The sequence below is a fragment of the Nansenia antarctica genome, assembly GCF_963989245.1.
Source record: "Nansenia antarctica genome assembly, chromosome: 8".
Classification (NCBI taxonomy): Eukaryota; Metazoa; Chordata; class Actinopteri; order Argentiniformes; family Microstomatidae; genus Nansenia; species Nansenia antarctica.
The window spans coordinates 44,824,102-44,846,377 of record NC_137678.1 but is presented as its reverse complement, the minus strand read 5'-3'; the positions used below and the strand labels follow the sequence as shown (position 1 = coordinate 44,846,377).

General features: G+C 42.8%; 2 protein-coding genes across 2 annotated transcripts in view; one reads left to right on the top strand and one right to left on the bottom strand.

Moving 5' to 3' along the window:
* Positions 1-22,276, top strand: part of syn3 (synapsin III) — a gene marked incomplete at both ends in the record, with an annotated part of 62,112 nt that overhangs the window by 7,047 nt on the left and 32,789 nt on the right. Inside the window, 2 exons of the mRNA XM_080538398.1 lie at positions 3,911-4,067; positions 4,631-4,720. Coding sequence (XP_080394524.1) covers positions 3,911-4,067; positions 4,631-4,720 — 247 coding nt within the window. The remainder of the gene's footprint in view (positions 1-3,910; positions 4,068-4,630; positions 4,721-22,276) is intronic.
* On the bottom strand, positions 8,261-21,832 carry LOC308163262 (metalloproteinase inhibitor 3; the record flags this gene model as incomplete). Its single annotated transcript, XM_080537445.1, has 5 exons — positions 8,261-8,458; positions 11,292-11,413; positions 12,774-12,885; positions 14,253-14,335; positions 21,703-21,832. 5 exons carry the CDS (start codon positions 21,830-21,832, stop codon positions 8,261-8,263), a joined length of 645 nt encoding a protein of 214 aa, XP_080393571.1.

Below are 22,276 nucleotides of genomic sequence, written 5' to 3'. Positions count from 1 at the left end.
GTGTTGCCAGATTGGGCTACTTTTGGTCACACTGGACGGGTGGATTCGGCAGCTTGTAGACTGGTTGGGCTGGAAATTGTCAATTCCATCTGGCAACCCTGGTAGCAAAATATGTGCATACGTATCTGGTAGCCTACTGGTACTTTCAAATCGCATCGTATTATTATTATTATTATTATTAATAATAATAATTACAATTTACAATACAAATACAACAATTGGAGGTCCCTCAAAGAAAATTTGGGTGCACTGCGCGTGCACAACATCAACCTCCAAGGCTTGATTTTGACCCAGGAAAAACCCTGGTATGTACTGTATAACATGATAGCCATCTATGCACTGTATATAAGATGATGACCAAGGGTCTTTCTGCTGCTGACCAAGGGGTTGAGTTCACTTGATGAGGCCCAATTTTGTTTTAGACTCTGTAGGCTACTGTATTTGTTTATTAAGACTTAAGATATATTATCTGAATTTCTCTTGTTTTATCAAATGTTCCAATTATTTTCATTTCTTGTGCTGGTTTAAAATCGCAGGAAACTAGCACAAATAATTGTGTGGGAGAGAGGGGCCGCCGCTACCAAAACGTGCACAGTTTTGGGTCGCTCCACCACCAAAAACTCTCACTCCAAACTTTTGGTGAAACATGGCAGCCCTAAAGTGTTTCTAATTTCGACACCAACACCACGATGTGTGTGTTCAGGGATGCATGAAGCTGGGGGCAGGAGGAGAACAATATGAAACGATGAAGGTTGGGGTAGTAGCCTATAGTTCCTGTAAGAAACTCAAACCACTTTCACCCCTGGGTATAAGACAACTTAATGTGTTTATTACACAGCTATAAGGCAACTTAATGTGTTTATTACACAAGTATAAGACAACTTAATGTGTTTATTACACAGATATAAGGCAACTTAATGTGTTTATTACACTGGTATAAGACAACTTAATGTGTTTATTACACAGCTATAAGACAACTTAATGTGTTTATTACACAAGTATAAGACAACTTAATGTGTTTACTACACAGGTATAAGACAACTTAATGTGTTTATTACACAGCTATAAGACAACTTAATGTGTTTATTACACAGCTATAAGACAACTTAATGTGTTTATTACACAGGGATAAGACAACTTAATGTGTTTATTACACAGATATAAGACAACTTAATGTGTTTATTACACAGATATAAGACAACTTAATGTGTTTATTACACAGCTATAAGACAACTTAATGTGTTTATTACACAGCTATAAGACAACTTAATGTGTTTATTACACAGCTATAAGACAACTTAATGTGTTTATTACACAGATATAAGACAACTTAATGTGTTTATTACACAGATATAAGACAACTTAATGTGTTTATGACACAGGTATAAGACAACTTAATGTGTTTATTACACAGATATAAGACAACTTAATGTGTTTATTACACAGATATAAGACAACTTAATGTGTTTACTACACAAGTATAAGACAACTTAATGTGTTTATTACACAGATATAAGACAACTTAATGTGTTTATTACACAGCTATAAGGCAACTTAATGTGTTTATTACACAGATATAAGACAACTTAATGTGTTTATTACACAGCTATAAGACAACTTAATGTGTTTATTACACAGGTATAAGACAACTTAATGTGTTTATTACACAGCTATAAGACAACTTAATGTTCAGTGTTACCCCAAGTTTCTTTTTATTGTGTCTGTTTGAATGCCTGTTTAAATGGTTCTGTAACGGCCCTACCCTTTAATAGCCCATGAATGTTGAATTGCATAGATCCACCCCCTCCTCCCTTCTCTCTCTTCCCAATCACTAACCCAGCTTCATCACCTCCGTCCACATTAAACACCCTTTATTGCAACGCTGATGAGCAATTCAAAGGGTGCATTTGCATATCGCCCGGGAAGCGATCGCTATTGGGCCTGAGCGATTGGGATCGTAAAAAACTACAAGTTCACGGCTGCGATGCGATCCACAATCCGTAGGGGAGCGTCACTCTGGCGAAAAATAAGACTCTTTTATGAGACCAATAACAAAGTTAATGGCTGAAATAGGCGTGCTAATGGCGCGCCGCTGTGGGGCGATGCAGCCATTAGCCGTAGCCCGGTGAAAACTATGCCATTGAGTCGAATCACGACTTGCATCTCTATGTTAATGACGGAATAGATGGGTGCAAGCCCACCGTCCATGACCTGCTTTTCGGGGTCCTTTGGTATTTAGTTTGAACGACTTTGTCTGTCAGCTCACCTGTCGTTTAATTGAAGCATAGTTATTCAATAAGCTATCGAGTTGAAACGCACCACATAAAAAAATCACAGGTGATTTTTGTTTTGTCAGGTAACAAAATAAATGCGTGCACTTGAACGTTTGAGCGTAGTCTGTACCCCAATAAACAGATTCATAAACAGATCAGGTGTTGTTGCGGTGCCATTGTGGCTGAGCACAACATTATAAAAAGAGCAGCTGCACTGTAGTCTCCCTGTTGCCATGACCGTGACGGCTCTCAATGATCCGGTGAGTCGTGCTGCTGTTGTCTTACATAAGCAACACTTCACGGCCCAAGTGTGTGAGAGTGTGGCTATGGGCTCAGCCCACAAGCTGCACCTAATGGCTGCTGTCCAGAGAGAGTGTGTGTGTGTGTGTGTGTGTGTGTGTGTGTGTGTGTGTGTGTGTGTGTGCGTGCGTGTGTGTGTGTGTGTGTGTGTGTCTAAGTTGAGAGTTATACCCTGTTATTAGCTTCATACTGTAATTGACCCCTTCTCCTCAACTCAATCAGCACCTGCCTTTGCCAGAGAGTTTAGACATTAACAATTCATTAACAACTGCTAAAGTCCATTGCGAATCATTTTAACCAGCTCGACAGACTTGTTCGGTTGAATGTAAGATTATTGATTCAATACATTAAAATGGCACCATTCTCCAGATCCTAAGTTGCAGGATGGATCGAGTGTTCAAAGAGTTGTCAGCCAATCCGAGAACCTAATTTACATCCCCCCCGCCTCAGATGTAAGATACCTGAATCTAAGCTGATTTAAGGTACGAAAAAAAATAAAAACCTCGGTCTGCATACCTGCCTTCAGTCGAACGGAATGTTTCTCTCTTTATCTTAATCATACCCAGATGTAATACAACCCTTCCAGTCCCTGATGGGTCGCTTGGCCCTGTTCCCAGAACAGTTTGTAATGAGGAGGGATTAGGCTGCGTTAATTGGATAGATGGTCCAAAAAGATTAGGTTCTCCAATGCGTGCTCTTTCGCCCTCCTCTCCTTTTGTTCTTTTGAATAATGGTGCCCCTTTTTTTTTGTAAACAGTGGGTTGAAAAACGCAACGTGTTAATGCGGTGACAGGTACTATCAGCCTGGGCCCGAGCAGTCACAGCTGCAGGGTCTGACTTTAGAAACGAGTCTTCAAGAGCTACGGTGGTTGTGTGCCCTGAGAAATACTGTATTCCACTGGGCGCATTCGACTGCACAACTTTGAGGTCTGGAGCCCGTTTCAAAGTCAATAATGACCACCAAATTCTCCCAACTTTGTAATTTGGGTAACACTTTAAGGTAACATATTACAGTCACATTTGTAAAAGGGTTTATTATTAGTCAATAATTAACTTAGAAGCAGTTTATTACTCAATTATAAACCAGTTTGTCATATGGATAAGCCCTAGAAGATGTCATTAGTAGCAGCAGCAGTCCATGAGGCACACAGATGTTCACAGCCACTGCTCTCTCTCTCTCTCTCTCTCTCTGTCTCTCTCTCCCCGTCTCTCTCTCATATTTCAATGTGTTTCAATCTGTTTATACAGAAACAGTTTGTTATTTTTGCCTTGAAAGCAAGAAAAAACATTGGTGTACCATTATCTCATGTCCCTTGTTACCTTTTTCCCCTGTGCAGATCCTTCAAGGCAGACTTTGTCCTGATTCGCCAGCACGCTTACAGCATGACCCCCGGGGAGGACTTCCGGAGCCTTGTGATTGGCCTTCAGTTCGGGGGTGTCCCCAGCATCAACTCTCTCCTCTCCATCTACAACTTCTGCAGCAAACCCTGGGTGGTAAGCGATCCATTACCATAACCCTGCCTCCCCACCTCCCTTTACCCCACGTAGGGGAGCCTAGCACTGAGGCCCTCAGCGGCTGCCTCAGACTGATTTATTTGGGCTATTAAAGGGAGCCATAACACCTGTCTCTGGAGCAGGGAGACCAGGCGGCCTCCGGCGGGAGCCGTTATTATTCACCCTGGTTTAACAGCACCACGGTGGCAAGGTGTGCTGGCACGCTGCCAGGTTTCTATTGGATGGATACAGTCTTCAGTCTTCGAACCCAGACGAAACATTTTCCCGAGTTAGCCAAAACAATCCTTGGGGGGTGACTATGCAGGGCAATCTTGCGAAGCACTTTCGAGGCCAAGCTCTCTATACAAGACGCTGACATTTTATATAAATGTTTATTACGGTTGTGTTGTATTCCTTTAATGGGCCTTGTTTGGTGCTACGAAATTCATAATGCCCTGTTGATGTATTGTACTGTTAAGACACTCTTTATTCTAGAATTGGCAAGGTTCTGTAAGAGGGCACAGGTTGAGTGTCTCAATGTTTTTTTCTTTTTTGCTTTGCAGTTTTCCCACATGATTAAACTCTATCACTCTCTTGGCCCGGAAAAGTTCCCACTGAATGAACAAACCTTTTACCCCAACCACACACAGATGGTGAGTGCCTGACTGTTTATTTCTTGTGTGTTCCTATTTACCACGTTCCCCATCTTCAAATTAATATTCATAGTGCTCAGTAAATCAATAGTGAATTGAGAATGTCTGCAGAGAAACCGATTTTTAAATCTGCAAGCTGCTTCTACTAAAGTCTCCAGCCAGTTCAGCTTCTATTGTTTATCTCTCTCAGTAAATGTGTGCAGTGGATGCCCAATTTCATATTCTCTTGTTGTACTTTCCACTCACATTAGTTGAGTTGATGGCTCTTCACAGACTACCGAGAAATGTCCTCTACGTAGTCATAACAACTCAATTGTCTCAGTTTAGCAGTAAGGGACGTCCGATGTTCCCATACATTTTAACGAGACCATTTTAACGAGACCATTTTAACGCGCAACTTAAGGTGAGTTGGCACATTTTGCTAAAAACTGTCAAGTGCAATGTTGATCTGCTTTTGGTGAGAGCTGTTTTAAAGCTTGCTACCATGTACAGTAATCAAGAGGTTGCGTGTGTAAATCCATTTGACATCGCTCTTTCTACGCAACTGAACAAGGTCAATACAGTTCAATGTCGATTGTGTGCGTAAGTGAAATCCTAACATGGTGTTTGTGAATGTATTTGTGTCACTCCGTTATGTAACGTTGTGCTAGAGAAATAGTTAAATGATATTACAAAGATATTTCTCTAAGTAAAGGACTTAAAAGTGAGCTTAAACCATAAAACTTGGTTGGAAACACAGATCAACGCAGACTCTCATTGCCCATTTTTCATTAAATCTTTATTATAAAAATATAAAACACAGAAATTAAGTCAAACATTTCTGTAACCCCTACAAGGGAACATTCGCGCCCCCCCCCCAACCCTTAGGAATCTGTGTATACACACCACTGTACACAGCCTTTTGCCAGTTTGCTTTTTAATGCACTCGGGATCCACTTGACCAAGTGTTTCTGTGTTAAGCAGACAGTATATTTACAAAAACATGAACCACACAAAAAATACTGAGACAGAGATGCCACAGCCGGAGAAAGAACCTTGCAAAACCAGATTATAGAGATTTGGTACCAACTCAAGATTGAGAGCCAGACATGGAGTAGATGGTGGCCAAAGAAGTGGACGGAGAGGATCCCTCCCTGAACCTTCCCTACAGGAGTGAATGGACAGACCTACTGTACAACAAATACAACTAGACTCAGAGCACAATGTTTTTCTTGACGCTAAATGACCTCTATTGCAAAAGTGCTGAAAAGAACAGGGAGTGTGGAGCGAGCTGAGCCTTTAGTGATATCACAGTGGCCCTCTCAGACGACTGAGGGGCTGCCACCACCTCTGGCACTGGCTTCTGTTTCAACCTTAGCCAAAGCCTGGAGGAGGTGTCAACAGCAGGGAGAAGCACAGATACGATAAGGAGACAAACACGCAAACACGATAAGGAGGGATACTTCCTCCACCGGATTCTACACTGGTGGATAATTCGCTGGTTGTATAATTTGTTCTGTTCTGAGTTGAGTTGAGTGAAGAATATAAAGGAAGCGTACATGCTTTCTGATTCATTTCTACATATTATGGTGCCAAGGATAATTTGCATCATGTACTGTAAGACAAATTCCTTGTGGGAAGGAAACAAGACGGAGTTCCAGATATCCTTCCCTAATGCAAGGGCCGTTCACTCTACAACACGTGAGCTCAGAATGATAAGGTTCTATCTCCGTTTAGGGTAGTTCAGAGATATTGAGCGTCAAAGTTTTTACATTCCATTATGTTTTGTGAGATGGAACCTAATTTTATGAATTACTAACTCAAAAATGTCAACATTTTAAAAATAACACCACACAGGCATTAATAAACACATAATGGATCAGATTATGTACAAAACTCAATTCTGACAAAAATGGAGATAGAACCTTATAATTCTAACGTCACGAACAGCCAAATTGGATCTGGCCTTTTGTGAAAACAATGGAGCCGTGGCCGAAGCCGAGGATTTCAATGACTGTCCAAGGACTTCTCACTCCTACTGAGGCATTTCTGTGTCTTAACAACGGAATGGACTGAAGATGCTGTACTGTAAAAAAAAAAAAAAAAAAAAACTCCCCAGATGGAAACAAAAGTAGAAGAGTTTAGTGACAATGGTGTTATTTTCATCTGTTCATTTGAAATAGTTAAATACTTTAAAAAAAAAAAAAGAAAGAAAAAAAAATGGAATATACAATTATGAAAACACTTTTTTGTCTGAAACCTTCTGCTCTGATTGAAGCAGTGAGAAGTCCCCCCCCTCTTGAGTACCAGGATGGGAACAGTGATTCAGAACCGTCATTCAGAGATCTGCTGAAGGTGGATCAAACACAGAACTAACATGAAGTCAATGTCTTACAAACACAATTTGAGATTCTGGTCCGTCATTATGGGTAGTGGTGGTTATACAGTGTTTGCCAGATAGATACACACACGTTTGGCTATTGTAGGATTATTAATCTATGTTTGTATTTGAATGGATATTGTCTGATTCATGACAGATAAATAAATGTACTACAGAGGTTTCAGTTGAGTCAACAGTTCATTGATTTGTAGCTTATATCATATACAGCAAAATAAAATAAAACATTGTATCCAATTCTCTGCCATAGATTAAGTATTCCATTATGTTTGAGCTGTAAATGTTATTTCTAGTGCTTTTGGTGAAAAATATAGTTTTTTTTTTATGATCAATTCTTCAATATTATCAATGCATTCATATAAAGTGTGATTCAAAAGAACCAAAAATGAACTTTACATTTCAAACAGTCTGGGGAGCAGAGATTGTATCATCCATAAATAGACATGTTGATGTTGACAGTATAAACTGTGAACATATATATAGATATACACTTAAAGTGAATCAAAACAATTATTAAATACCAATAGAATACCTTTGTGTGACTGCAGCAAGAGGTATTGCTTTCGGAAATCATACTTTGTTGGCACTGTCCTCATACTGGTGACAATGTGTCTGGTTACTGTGCATAACTATGTGGGGAATAAGCATTGTGTTGCCTTAGCTTCTACAGTAGTTCATACTGTAGTTCCGCGCCTCACACTTAACATACGATCCTTTCCAACCCTCGTTTATTGCTTGAAACACTTCTGAAGTGATATCCCACCAAGATAAGCCTCATTATAGTTCAAAAAGCCCATGCATTCTAGAGGGCCATCTCTATTGCATTCTCAACAAGGTTGACTAAGAATATTTTGGTGCAAGAATTAGGTCTAATTTAGTAGTGTAGGAGAAGTAAGTGGGGGCCGGGGGGGGGGGGGACTGAAATGTACAGTATGAAATAGAAAAAAGGGTATTGTTTCCAACGGAAGTGCTGTGAGACAGGCACTGATTTATTTTTGTTCTGATTTGTTTCGTCAGGGCGTGGTTTTTCTCGGGGGCCGGTTTAAATGTAAGAGTCCTGTTATAATACGCTATGGGTGACGAGGGATGAAGTTCAGGGAAGGGGGGGGGGGTGGGTGGGGTGAGAGAACAAGGGGAGGAGGAGTTTGGGAAGTGGATTACGCTCAGGGATCGGTGGCGTTGATGGTGGTTTTGTCGCGGGAGGTCATCCCCCGGTACCAGCTGCAGTAGCCCTCCTTCTGCTGGATGCAGGCGTAGTGCCGGGACTGGTAGCCGGGGTAGCCGAAGTGGGACAGCATGTCCGTCCACAGGCACTCGTTCTTTGAGGTCACAAAGCAGGGCAGGTAGTGGCAGGGCTTAATCTACAGAGAGAGGAGCGAAACTAGAGATGTAGCCTTAAAGCAGAAAAAAAAAATGTAATATTGCGCACACTAGCATAGACTCACTGTGTCACACTAGCATAGACTCACTGTGTCACACTAGCATAGACTCACTGTGCCATTTTTGTTTGAACAAGCAAAAGTGTCTACCCCAATTCGACAGACGTTATCAGATGTCTTATTCATTTTGAGGACATGGGGAGCTCAATTTTCGTCTAAAAAGCAAATTTGGAAAATACAAGTTCGGGCACAGTGAGTCTACAGTCGAGCATACATGAACAAAGGCCAAGGCAGAATTAGCTTTCAAGGACAGGCTGAAGCAATGCAATATTGTGGTTCACAAGAGAGAGTTGATCAGGAGAAAAAGTGATTGCACATGATTGGGTTGAATCAGCCAGTGGTGAGTCAAGTTTCTTTGTGTAGTTTATGGAATTCATTCTAAAAAAAGAATTGCTATTATAGCTAATTCCCTCAATGGGTCTGACAATGAATCTAATTGGACCCTGGAGAGGAAAGCGAAGTCACTAAACCTGTGTGGAACTGTAAGATCTCTTATCATGTCCTCCTCCAGGTGCTGCCTACTCACACATACAGCCTCTTAGCTAACAGCAACGGCTTCAAAGGTGACGGATCGGAATCTGACTCATGAACTGATGGACCAAGACTTTGAGAGAGTGATAAAACCCCTTGTGTGTTTTAGGACGATTGAAGGTGTTTTTTGGGGGGGGGGTTTCAGTAGAAGCTGTGTAATGCTATGTAATGACAAGCAGAGGAATCAACTGCAGAGAGCTGGAGGAGTATACTGTAGCTAAAGCCGAATGCATTTTGTGACTCATTATGTGTGGAGGAATACAATTTGACTATTTTTGGTTCTAAGGAGAGAGAGAGAAAAAATACGGCATTGGAAAGGCAATGTCATGTACCTGTACAGTTCGCTATTCATGAAAAAACAAATAATTTCTTTCCAGGATCCAAGTGTATGTACATGTTGTTTTTTATTATTTCCTGATTTTAAAATGGTACATTTGCAGGGAATGATTTATTTTTTTCCAGTATAGCATCCTTCCTGCATTCCTCAGCTGTAAATCATCTTTTGTGGAAGAACACAAAGCATGACAGCGTGTTTAATGATTTGGCTCCGGTCCCGGTGAAGTGTGACGCCCGTGCTGATCTGTGTGGTAGATACAGAAGCTAACAGAGCCTCTGGGATAGTGTTGCTCCTGATAGAAAGCAATGGAGCCTGCTGTATATACAGTAGTGCTGTATAGGCGCCCACTCCACACAATACGATGTCGTATCGCTAGAACACGTTTGAGTGATTTTTTTTTCTTTCTTTCTTTCAACAATTCAGATCTTGAACAGATCTGTTCAAGAAAAAAAAAACTGCCTCAGATTAATCCACGGTGGAAACGGGGCAATTTACGACCCAATAACACGGCGGGTGATGTCCAAGCTGGGGGATTAGGGGATGGATACTTGGATTAGGGGATGGAAAGTATAAATAAGAGTTATTTTCACTCCTGACGCCCTGGCTGCCGTGTTAAGTCACCCTCGCTAGTCGTAGCCTCTAAGACCTGCCCGACGTCTCTGGGCGTCCACGCCTCCCGGCTCCTCTGGGCACGGCTCGGAGGCGTTGGCCCGCATGTGCACAGCGCACTCCTGTCTGGCAATGCACTTAGGCCTGTTGACGGGGCCGATGGCCCGACCAGATGTCTGGAGCCGTACAGTACAGCGTGATCTTTATGAATGTAGACTGCGGGCTGTGCAGGAGCAGGTTGAGCATAAAGGGGGGGGGGAGGGGTCCGTCCAAAGCTCGGGAATTTTGGATTTTTGGAATGACAGAAAAATATTCCAGTGTAGTTAAAACAATTTCATAAACTCCCAAAGATCATTCTAAATCTCCTCCTCTCTCTCTCTCTCTCTCTCTCTCTCTCTCTCTCTCTCTCTCTCTCTCTCTCTCTCTCTCTCTCTCTGATCATTCTCGGTCTCTTCGTTCACTGTCATTCACAGACATATATTATCCAAGTTGATGTAAAAATGGAAGGAGGTGCTTTTCACTTCCTGGTTCATTGTAGTGATTGCAATAGTAGCTAAAGCGTGTGTCATTCAGCCACCATCTGGAATTCACAAGTATGACCCTACAATCATAGAAGGTACTATTTTAAAGCTACAGGTAATGGATGTGGTTTCTCATTGGTCACCCTAACACAGTGGCATTGTACTTAATGTGCTCTTCAACCATAGTTCAGAGTCAGACACTTGAAACGTGCTATGTATGTATTCCGATTGATATACTATATATTCATGGTAATTCTGTAAAATACTCATTCTTGCATTGGGTTACAATAGAGGGAAAACAAGTATACTGTAAGAAAGATAATAATATCAGAAGTTGTTTGGCAATGGTTGCATCATGGCTGCAGCTCATTAGCATAAACTAACCTTAAAGGTACGTCTATTTCAGCCTATATATGTAAGGCTACTGTGGTCATTCTAAGCGAACATGATTTTTTTTTGCCCCCTATTCTACAGCATCACCGGATACTTGAATAACACATCGTGGAGATTATGAAGTGTCTTGTGAGGATGATGAGGGCACAATGCCCTTTCTCTAGGGACGAGTCTTATAGCGGAGCAGGGTAGTAGATGCTCAGAGTGGGAATATCTGCTTTAGCAGGGCGTTCTGCCTGCCTCTCCCCCTGCCCTTCCCTCCTCTCTCTTTGCCACGGCCCCTGCCCCTCTTCCTGGCTCCGCCACCGGTCTGCTGCTGGGCCTCCTTATCCTCCCCAGGGGCGCCACACTGGTTGCCACTCACCCTGCAGTTGCAGCCCAGCTGGTAGCGGTGGTTGATGCCCTTCTTCTGGGCCAGCGAGAGGCGCTCCCACCGCTCATTGAAGTTGCACAGGCCGGTGTAGACCTTGCCGTCGAACACGCGGCCTGAGGGGAGAGGCAGAGCAGGTTAGTTCCAGTGCGTAAGTCTATGGATGGCTGTAAAACATTGATAACAATAGTTTGTGTATTCCCGGAAACTGAAGAACGAACAACAACCCCCTATCAAACCACGAGGCAGTTCAGCTGACATCATTTTGTCAATTTCATAATCGGCCATTCCAGTATCATACTGTAAATACACCAGTCAAGCGGTCTAAACCTTTTAACTATGGTAAGACAATCTTGTACAGTAAGTACCATATTAAACCAACACCCCTATTTTGGAATATCCAAAGGTCATGGGATATCTATTTTTAGGTTTTGGCAGTTCACAGCTTACCGCCGATCACAACCCCTGAAACAGGTGCACGCCTGCACTCGAGAACAGCACTACTCTGCTTCTATGGCGTCATTGCACAGGGATCTGACAGCTCACAATCATGTGCCTCTTAGACCCCCCTATGGATTACCGCAGTCGCTTGAGGAGTTATTAGGTGGTGGGTAGCTTCTACAAAGCTAATCAGGGGCAAAGCACTCAGGCTTGATCAAAGGCAAGCCGTGGAGCTGATCTCACAGGCCTCGGCGTACTTAAAATGCCTGTAATTGAGTCCTGATACAGTGGGCCCAAGGACCAGACCCAATTATAGACTCTCAAAACCAGAGCTGGATGGCCGTGATGTCATCGTTACTCAGCTACAATAAACACACCCCATGTTGCCTGGCGATTTCCTCCCGTTGGCACTGCTCGCATGTTTACAGTTTTTGAACGTAGTGACGGTAACATACACCAATCAGCTACGGTGCATAGGTAGGTCTAAAACCAAACTGCTCCTCATCTTGAAATAGCAACTCATAAATGCTGCAGCTAGAAATTGCCAGAACTTCCTGCTGACTGTTAATTATACGGGGAGAGGCAAAACAGTTTTCTGCTGTGCCTGCCCCAAAGGAGAAGGAAATGCACCCCAAAACTGCCCCCTGCCTCCCCCTCCTCCTTGCACAGTGGCAAACAGGAGGTTATAAATAGTGGGAAAGTTTGTGTCACAGAGCAGTCAAGAAGTCCTCGGGGAGGGGGGGGGGGGGGTCGCATTTAAACCAAACAAACTCAGTCCGCCGTTAGCAACCCTTCCTTTGTGGTCGGACGTGCCGCAGAGAGGGAGTTAGGGAAGCAGACCCAAGAGACCCAAGCAGGAGTTCACCCAATTGACAGGCTTGAGTCGCCTCTCATTTTACTCTACTTTTCATGTATCGCTCATTATTTATCAAGGGGCGTTGAGCATTATTTTCAAAAAAATACTTTTTTGACACTACCACGGCAACCGTTCGTACAGTAGAAAGTAGAATACTAGGTAGGATGACGACGACTTACCTGTGATCAGGTACTGGTATTTGTTGATGTCAAACTTGACTCCACACAAGCTCTCAGAGGCATCTGTGTAGATGTGCTGAACATGCTGCATTTTGTTGAATCCTTTGTACATCTGCAAAGCATTAATAACAGTGGGTTATTAACCTGGCATGGATGTTATGAGTGGCATTTACAAATGGCACCTCTAAGCTAGTGGCGCAATAGGACTGAACGAGTTGTTAGCAAGACTAGCAATCAAAATGGGATCTTCAAGAATGTAGCATAGAGAAATAGGCAACAGTTCCCTGAATGAGAAAAATAAATGACGTAATTACAATACATAACATGACTTTCAGGTTGGTGACCTTGTCACAAGGTTTCTCCAATTTAATTCAGGTACGCAGAACAAAACACTGCCGGACGAAGACAAATGTTTGCCTCGGGATATGTTGTGTTTTGTCCAATGTGATTTACATGTCTGGGAACAACAGGAAATCCCTGTTTGAAGTACTGTTCTCAGAAAAACAAAACAGGACAAAACCACAGGGACTGAAAACGGGGGATTTCTGGGAAAAAGCGAAAGCACTCCTCTCAGTGTGTTTTGGAGGGAAGAAGTTATTGGGGTAATGAAACCCATTCTTTATAAGTTGTCTACAGGGAGGCGATGTCTCTCTTTAGGCCATTACTATTCTGGATTCCTAGGCCAAAACAAACGCATATTCAAACCACGTTTACCATGGATTAGACAAAGATGCCACAGGTCAAAAGTTTAAGAGGAATGATTAAACCAGTTCTAGCATAGTCCTCTAATGTAACTGCTATAATGTAGCCATATGTCTGATTAATAGTAGCGTCTGTGACACTTTGAATGAAATAATTTGGGATTGCCCTACAATTTAAGTCATCCAATTAAGTCACTTTATATTGTTGCCCCTATAATTGTGTAGTAACTCTGCAATCATTACTCAAGTGACGTTGTATGAACATCCTGTTACATAGTACAACAGTTACTGTTTTGTGATTGCCTGGTAATGGGGTTGAGGGGTTTGTGATATTACACAGGTGGAATAAGTACTACAGTAGCAACATGTTATGACATTGTTTTTATAATATGTTTTTACAATAAGTGTTTTTTTAATAATAACAGCATTGCAAAAGTATTCACTACATTTACAATAGTCATGCACTATTATATATATTATTTTTTTTTGTGTGGCTGTGGAATTGCCTTTAGTTTGAAAGCCTACGAGCCTGTTTGTGTTTATGGTCCCCTGCCTGTACTTGGCGGCTGTCATGGCAGAGGGATGTTTTCCAGAGACAAGTCCAGCTCTTGGAGGTACAAGCAAGATTACATAAGATTGACGGGGGAAGGGCCTTGTTGCCTTTATCTGTCTGCCCACAGAGCACTTGCAGTAGGTGTCACGTTCATTCGTTGCACTGTTAGTAGAGCAAGGTGCTAACTAATGTGTGAACTGCTCATATCGAGCAGTGTTGGCTTACCTTCATCTGTTTGACTGTGTAGCGCATGGTGCCAAAAGGCCCGTCCTTCAGTAGCTTCTTTCCCACCACTTTGGCACGGATCACTGTGGACAGTAGGCACACAAACACACACAATAAGTCATTTGTGTCATTACGGTCAGGTCTTCTTTTTTTACTGCTTATTTTGGAACCACTGGAAAATCCAATATTATAACATATTCAATCTTCAAAAATTGAGGTCACAGACCAAGTTATGTGGCCCTCCTCAGGTGATGTCTGGAACCAGACAGATGATGCTAAGCACACAAGTGAGAGGCCTAAACATTAGGTCGACCACGGCATGCGTTCAACATCCCAACCCATCAAACACTCCAAACAGAGGTGGCTGATGTCAACACCCGATTAGGGCCCTACAATGCATCGGGCGTGCTCATAGCCCTTCCTAAGCTCATTAAGCAAACTGACTAGAGAGAAGAGACCAGGAGAAGACTGTGTTTGGGTTTGGCACCATTGTTAATCTATTTATCCGATTTTCTGCATTGCTGCTGTTTGCCAAAAAAAAAGTCCAGTCGAAGACTAGGAGTCCCAAAGCAGTTCTTCAGGACAGGAGGCCACAGCTTTACTACGCTTCATACCTATATCGTAAAACCATGTGTCTGTCTCCTGTGTTTAAACAAGCTTCCTTGTCTTTTGGGAACAGAGTGGAAAGAGATCTTATCAACCGTCACCCTCATGTAAACAGCGACGAAGATGAAACCGTTCACTGGTAGGAGGCTTTGTTTGCTTTCACTCCTGTTAAAGTAAGTGGGCCTATTGTGGGGGTATCGGCTTATGAGCTAAGTCTCATTTAGGCCTATGAATAGACCCTCCCCAGAGTACCTGTATCAGTGCCGTGGGCCCCCCCCGGGGGGATTGGGTCCACATGCGGGGGGGCGGTCTAGTGTGAAGTTCACCTGCTTCCCCACCGCCGTAGAAACCACAGACATAACTAAGTCTGGTGATGTTTGTTATCTTTTCCCCCCGTGGAATTTCCTTTCCACATTCCTTTGAGGCTCACATTCCTGAGACTTGGAAAAAAAAAAGGAAAAAAAGTGTCTCATTCCTCTAGAGCTAAGGAAGAGGAGTTGCGCAGTTGTGGCATCTTCTCCAGTATCACGGTCTGTGTTTATCTAGTCCAGTTGCACACGGAAACGGACCAAAGAAAAGGGCAGCGTATTTGGTGTAGAGTAGCTTATTAATAGAAAACCGGTCCCAAAAGGCAGGTGAGGTGACGCCTTCCGTTGAGCTCATATTATGCCGTTAATTTGCTGGTTAGGAACGACATCACACAATGTCAGCCACACTGTACCATTGACAGCTTTGTGGAAACCCACTCATCCACCAAAAATACATTTCAAACCCTCTTTATACATATTCTTCTGGGAATCTTTTTGACCTTTTCAAACACGGACCCAAGGGCATTTTCTCTCTTGTCAACTCGTATATTATGAGCCTCAAAGCGATGTTACGTAGCCAGCCTCTGCTATACTGACTGAAATGCTATATGACAGATGTGACTACTGTATTCGGCGCGTAGGGCACAATTACTGCCAACCCTAACCCAATCTGTTTTGCAGCATTTAATTGCAAAGAGAGGATTCCCCCCAAAAAGCATCAAAAGAGCTTTTGCAATCCAGCCTTTTATTAAAAAAAAGTGTAGTAAGGAGTCATAGGTCATAGGTCATATCACTGAACCAGAACCGCCAACACCAAAAAAACGCCCTACGAGATGGGACCCGCTGTTGGGCGGCAGCCACTAATTGGGTGGTGCCGATGTCATTGGTCCAGGGAATGTGTGAAAGGCTGCAGCTGCTGCAGAGTACAGAGGATTTGTGTTAGCCGCTGCGGTGACCCTTTGACCTCCGGGGAAGGGAAGGGCCCTCTTACTCAGAACAGTTCTGAATGCTAGGCCTATATTTACTAGTGATCACACAGTTCCCTTTCAATGCAGTATGACTGCTCAGCCTGGGCCCACATGTTAAAAATGGCCCAAATTGTGAGTGTTTATGTAACCCAATTTCACTGCATATGATATCCACCTGACCAGCACCAGTTACTTGAACTATAATGGGCAAAGCTAGCTAGAATCTCTTGCAGCTATATATACTGTAAGTGCCCCTCTCTCTCTGTGCTGTAATGCATCAGTAGCAATTACAGGGGAGTGCTATTCTGTTACTGATGCATGCATATTCATATTTTGCAGAGGATTTTCCACAAAGTAGGTTTTTATCATAAGAGAAACAACTGGGGTATGACAGTAAATGTAATTCATTCGGCACAGTATGTCTTCCCCCAAAGCGAGAGGTTAATAAACGGTACATTCCAGTGATGACAGGTGGGAAGTTAATTCAATCAAACATTCTACAACTCTGCTTTACATTACTTTTGACTGTGAACTTCTGTGCAACCTCAGGCTAAATTCCAATTACAGCAAAACTGAATGCATGACCAGGGACAATCTAACCCTCACAGGGTTTAAAAAGACTGTCAAGTGCACTTGCAAATCGTGTGCGTGTGCGAGCGAGCGAGTGTGAGTGTGTGCAAGAAAGGAAGAGAGATTAAGAGGGAGAGAGGGAGTGTGAGTAAGACAGACAGAGAGAGAGAGAGGGAGAGGGAGAGCACACTAGATAGCGAAAGTGTGGAAATTACAGTGATGCTTTAGTATGCAGAACATGGTCCAAGTTGGAGGCGAGTGGGAGTAGAAAGGATTCTCAGCATGAGACACTCTGAGTTTGCCATTCAAAAAAACAAAACAAAAAAACTCTGAAATGACATTCCCCCGTATTGAGGTTAGGTGTTAGAGCAACCCAGTCATGGGATTATACTTAACCTGAATAGAAAACCAATGTCCACGCTGGTTTGCAACATGTTAGAGTCCGTTTTTCCCCATTTTAAAACACTGGCAAAGTACAGCACATAGAGTAAAGCACTGGTGATTGAAGCTGTGTCCATGTGGTCAGGGGAAAAGGGTTGACTTGGATACCCAATATGCTTGGCTCACGGGGTGAACATGTCAAACTTGCAAGGAATCTTGCACCTTTTGGTCTGTTGACCCATTTTAACAGGCAAGCCTGGTCGTATGAAATGAAGCTGATTTGAGTGCAATGAGCTGATTCCATTATAATAGGACCCTGCTTCCTCTCGGGGTTTGATCGATCACCTGTTGAGAAGAAAATTGGGGAGGATAATAGGTAGCAGGGCTAGCAGCATAACCGGACTCTTCACAGACTCACCAATGAGTGAATGAATGAGTGAGCCAATGGCGGCGGACACTATGTTGCAGAGAGTTCTGTCTCCCGTATCAAGCCTACATAGTGTAAAAGACAGATGTGGTTACTGTATTCGGCGCATAGGGCACAATTACTGAGGAACGTGGCGTTATAAAATACAAACAAACTACTGATCCTAACCCAAGCACTCTGCGAGCCCTAACCCAATCTGTTTTCTGCATTTAATTGCGAAAAAATACAGGCTAACTCCCACCTCCTGAGACCTCTGGTCATTAGTGTTTCCAAAGCCTTAGGCCTTACCTCATGTCCGTTCAATTGTTGAAGGACAAAAAAAACGACCCTCCAGTTTCTTTTGGGTTCTTGTCCCAGTCCAAGCATATATAAACACCACCACTGTAATCTTCTGCTCTGAAGTGGTGCATGGTACAAGCATGTATAGGTCTGCTCCTGTCACCTTGGGTACGAGTGCAGAGGTGGAGGGGATATTAAATCTATCTAATCTAACCCTAATCTCACGCAAGAAAAGCTTTGGAGAAACAGCCCCTCTCCTATCCCCGTGTGAATGGGGCTGATTCAGTCACCACTTAATTGCAGCCAAGTAGGTCTGTACACCCAAACAACCACGTCCCTGCCCAGTCCTCAGGTACGCAGCAGAAAAGTTGGCCGAAAATAGCCATCCGGTGTCTGGAAATTCAACGAGGGTGTTCACTGAGGGAACGAACGTCAACAGACGGTTTTGCTAGTTGAACTCCTACACTGCCAGCACCCAACAGTCTATCACTGCCAACTGCTGTGCTGTATGTATGCTGATTACAAAGTTACCCTCAGGTTGTTTGGAGGTGAAACTTAACATGTTGTCCTTCCTATGTATTTTCTTATACCGTTATTTCCCTCATTCAATGGGAACATGATTCATATAGTGTAGCGGGTGCTGGTGATTACGGAGAAGGGGCTATGAAACAACGGGAAGCATGCTTAGAACTCGCCTCCGGGGTCTTAAATGGAGATGATTCATGTTCTACTGTGTCACCTTTGAAGTTGACAGTGGAAATGATCCTCTGGCCGTGAGCATTGCAGTTAAGGAAACATACAGGCCCGCCGTTTCATTATAGTATCCACACTCTTGCTACGTAAACCTATGTATTTAAACCTAACAGTTTGACCTTCGGATAACTTCTGCTCACAGATGAGGGTTAATCCTTGCTCTAGCCTTTACATTTCAGACCTGAGGCTAGTTTTAGACATTCCATGACTTCAATGAAAGTTGCTGCTGAAATTAAATGGAATACATAGAGGGACACATTAGTCATTCAATAATGCTTGAACCTTCCATTGATAATTTTCTCCAGTTTATCTAAGAGGTGGGTGCTGCATATTTTTAGAGATGTTTTGTCACTCTGTTTCTTATCAGAATCTCATATTTTCTATAAACATGAATCTAATTCCGACGAAGTGATGCAATGCGAGACCGTGCGAGTGTTTTGGATCAAAATTGTGCATGCTCTGTTTTGACAAGATTGCAGCACTTGTATGTTTACACTATGTCAAGGGGGCACACATCGACACATCAATCATAACACACAAGGTGTTGCCAGGCGATAACGACTTTGCTTCACCTTCCAAAAATGCAATGCTTCAACCAAATAGGTCCAACTCCACTTACAGCTTGCTCACAATACACCAGCTTTTAACATGTAAAATCTTGCCTAAAAGATTTAATCAGTTGCACAATATACTATGTCTCCTGCGTTGGCATGGTGATAGTACTGTAACTTTATCGCAACCCCAGTCAGCTCCAACACTATGTTCACCTCTTAATGCAATACTCCTTATCATTGCTTAATGTGCATTGCTAGAGCACTGCTCAGATGAGGTCGATGTGACTGTTTAACTTGAATGAAGAATGTGTGCATGTCCGTTAAGTACGTAGGTATGTAGCTTTTCACTGCCAATACAGCATATCCCACTAACAGATGCACATGATCATGTTTGCAGTCATGTTGTATCCAACCTGTCCCTTTGCAGTAGGAGGTAACAGGCATCCATGAAATCACAAGCCTTCTAAGCGCATTTTGGGCCGAGCCGAGAGCTCGGAAATGGGATTTTGTTGACCGACTGACTCAATTCTTTACCAATAGGATGAGCTGTTTTAAGAGACATGAAAGGTGCATGTGACTGTTTGTGGTGCTAACATTTTAGCCTGAAAAGAATGGTCAACCTTCACCTTTGCATGTGAGAGTGGTATGTACAGTATTTCCAAACTGTTGCCATGTTGTAAAGAAAACGACATCCCTCTTGACTTCTCATAAGACTTCAGACATGATTCCCTGGCCAGTGATCACTTGCAACAAAAAACACTGTCCTATTATGTCATACTGGAGTTGCAGCCTCAGTAAAACCCTGCCTACTGATTTGGTCCCCTTTTGCTGCAGGCCATTGGACCACTCTAGCTCTCTAATAGAAGTGTGATGGTTGTGTCTGATAAAGCTGTGTGTGTGTGTGTGTGTGTGTGTGTGTGTGTGTGTGTGTGTGTGTGTGTGTGTGTGTGTGTGTGTGTGTGTGTGTGTGTGTGTGGTGTGCGAGTTTAGTACATAATGTGATTGCATATGTGCGTGCGTGCGTGCATGCGTGCGACAGAGAACGTCACTCCAGAGATGACTGGAGAAGGTGGAAGACTCACACTGCCAACCACCGGCAGTTCTGTTCCACAACAAATCCATTTCTAGTGAATGAACTGCCCACACTTCTCCCAATTGACCACTTTCTCTTCCTCTTCCTTTTTTTCTCCCACGAAACCACCCAAAGTTATGCCACAAAACCTAATGTCATTAAGGCATATTGAATAATCTCTTGCCATTCTCAAAGATGGATCTCCAAGCCACAACACTTACCAGTGTTATCCAATAACAATGGTCAGTCTTGACTGGCATTCCTTGATAAAAACAGCTTCTGAATTAAGATTATTTCCAGGGAGACTATGAAAGCATGGTGGTAAGTCTTACAAAGCCCCCCTTCTCAGAAGGCCAAAAAAAAATCTAATCTACAACTTGGTCTGAGTCTAAGCTCCACAGGAGAATATGCATGGAATCAACACTAAATACATACCAAGTGCACCATAAATAACTAAGCTTATAATACCTACTTAGACTCCCTATCTCCATATCAAATGCCTAAATGAATGGAATGAATAAGTACCCCTGGTCCCCTATTTAACAGTAAACATGCTACCCTAGCAGAAAATGAGCCTATCAACATAACAAGGACAAAGACTGGAACTGGAATAAGCCTCATAATTAAAACCAGTACAGAGCTGCTGTGCAGAATTCACCAGTTGACAGCAAGAGGACATCGATTGGTTACACCCCAAAACAGAAATAAAGGCTACAACCACTACAGTAAGAGCCTAAATTCGTATTTGCAGACCAAAAATCATGCTGATTCTTGGATATGGGAAATCAGACAGGCTACTTATTCAAGGACAGTAGGCTAGTCTGCAGTGCATTCTAATTTGCCGTTGGTAACCTCCACACATGGGTGCAATATTCAAGCAGCGGTAAAATAGTTGGCCCGCTCCTGTCTGCCTGCCTGTTAAGCTTTATTGCTCAGCAAGTGTTCATTTGCTCCGAAAAAAAACGATATCAGTGGGACCTGTTTCCATGGATACAGTTCTGTTAACTCTTCCCCCTCATAGCGAGAGGGAAATAAAGTAGGCTTCCTCTTCCCTTCCCAATTTGAGAAATGACGCACTGATTTAGTCTCTTCAAAATAAACTTGCTGTAGCCACGCAAATCGTTGCATCTGATAGCTTACTAGGAACGGTTCTCTGTCAGAATGTTTTAATTTGACTTTGGGTGATCAATGATCATGTTTATATATTTTAAGAACACTTTGGCAGAAATCGAAGACACCCATTAGGCTACCCGCGGTGCCAGTTAAGTTGCGTCGTTTTCCTATCGGCCAGTTGCATATCAGATACTGTAGTCTTCCATATTATGTGCACCATTAAATGACACAAAGTAGCATAATACTAAATCAAGTCCAGTGATTATAAATGTCATAACTGTATCCGAAGCTTCACCAAAACGGTACATGGCTCTTATTGATAGAAAGTAACCTATATTGCACCAGTCTGTTACTCCAATACAAACGATCAAGATGTAACGGCAAAGTCTTGTATGGTGTTCCACGAACATGCGACTTACCAATGTCAGAGTTGCAGTACGCGTCTTGCGGGTGCGACAGGGCGCACGAACAAGCCTCTGTGATTTGGTTGATCTGGAGGCTGCCAAAAACAAACAGTACGCTGAAGAGATGGTGATAGAGGGACTGCATTTTGGTGAATTAAAGTCTCCCTTGCTGTCTCTTTACTTTTAAAATAAAAGTTTAAGCCGCGGATAGTTGTACGAAGGCTGTCCGAGTTGCGCTCTCCTCCGTCTTAGTGCGTATGTCCAGTCAAGCTTCGCCTGTCACTGTGACTTTGCTCGCCAGTCACAAATGACATATAGTGCGCTGGGCGTGAACAACCGCTCAACATCGTCGACTCGACGGCCAATCAGGACTCGCGATGATGCCATTTAGAATAACAGGCATGACATATTGGAACTTTACAATGATTGTCTTTTTTGTTCAAATCGGTTTCCCACTTTTTTTTTTTTTTTGCTTTTATCAACGCTCAAATATTCCTGTCTAAACCGCTGGAAATTAGTCATTGAATGGAAAATGATGCAATGTTATATAAACATGTTATAGACTACAAAGGCGTTACACTTGTCCGTT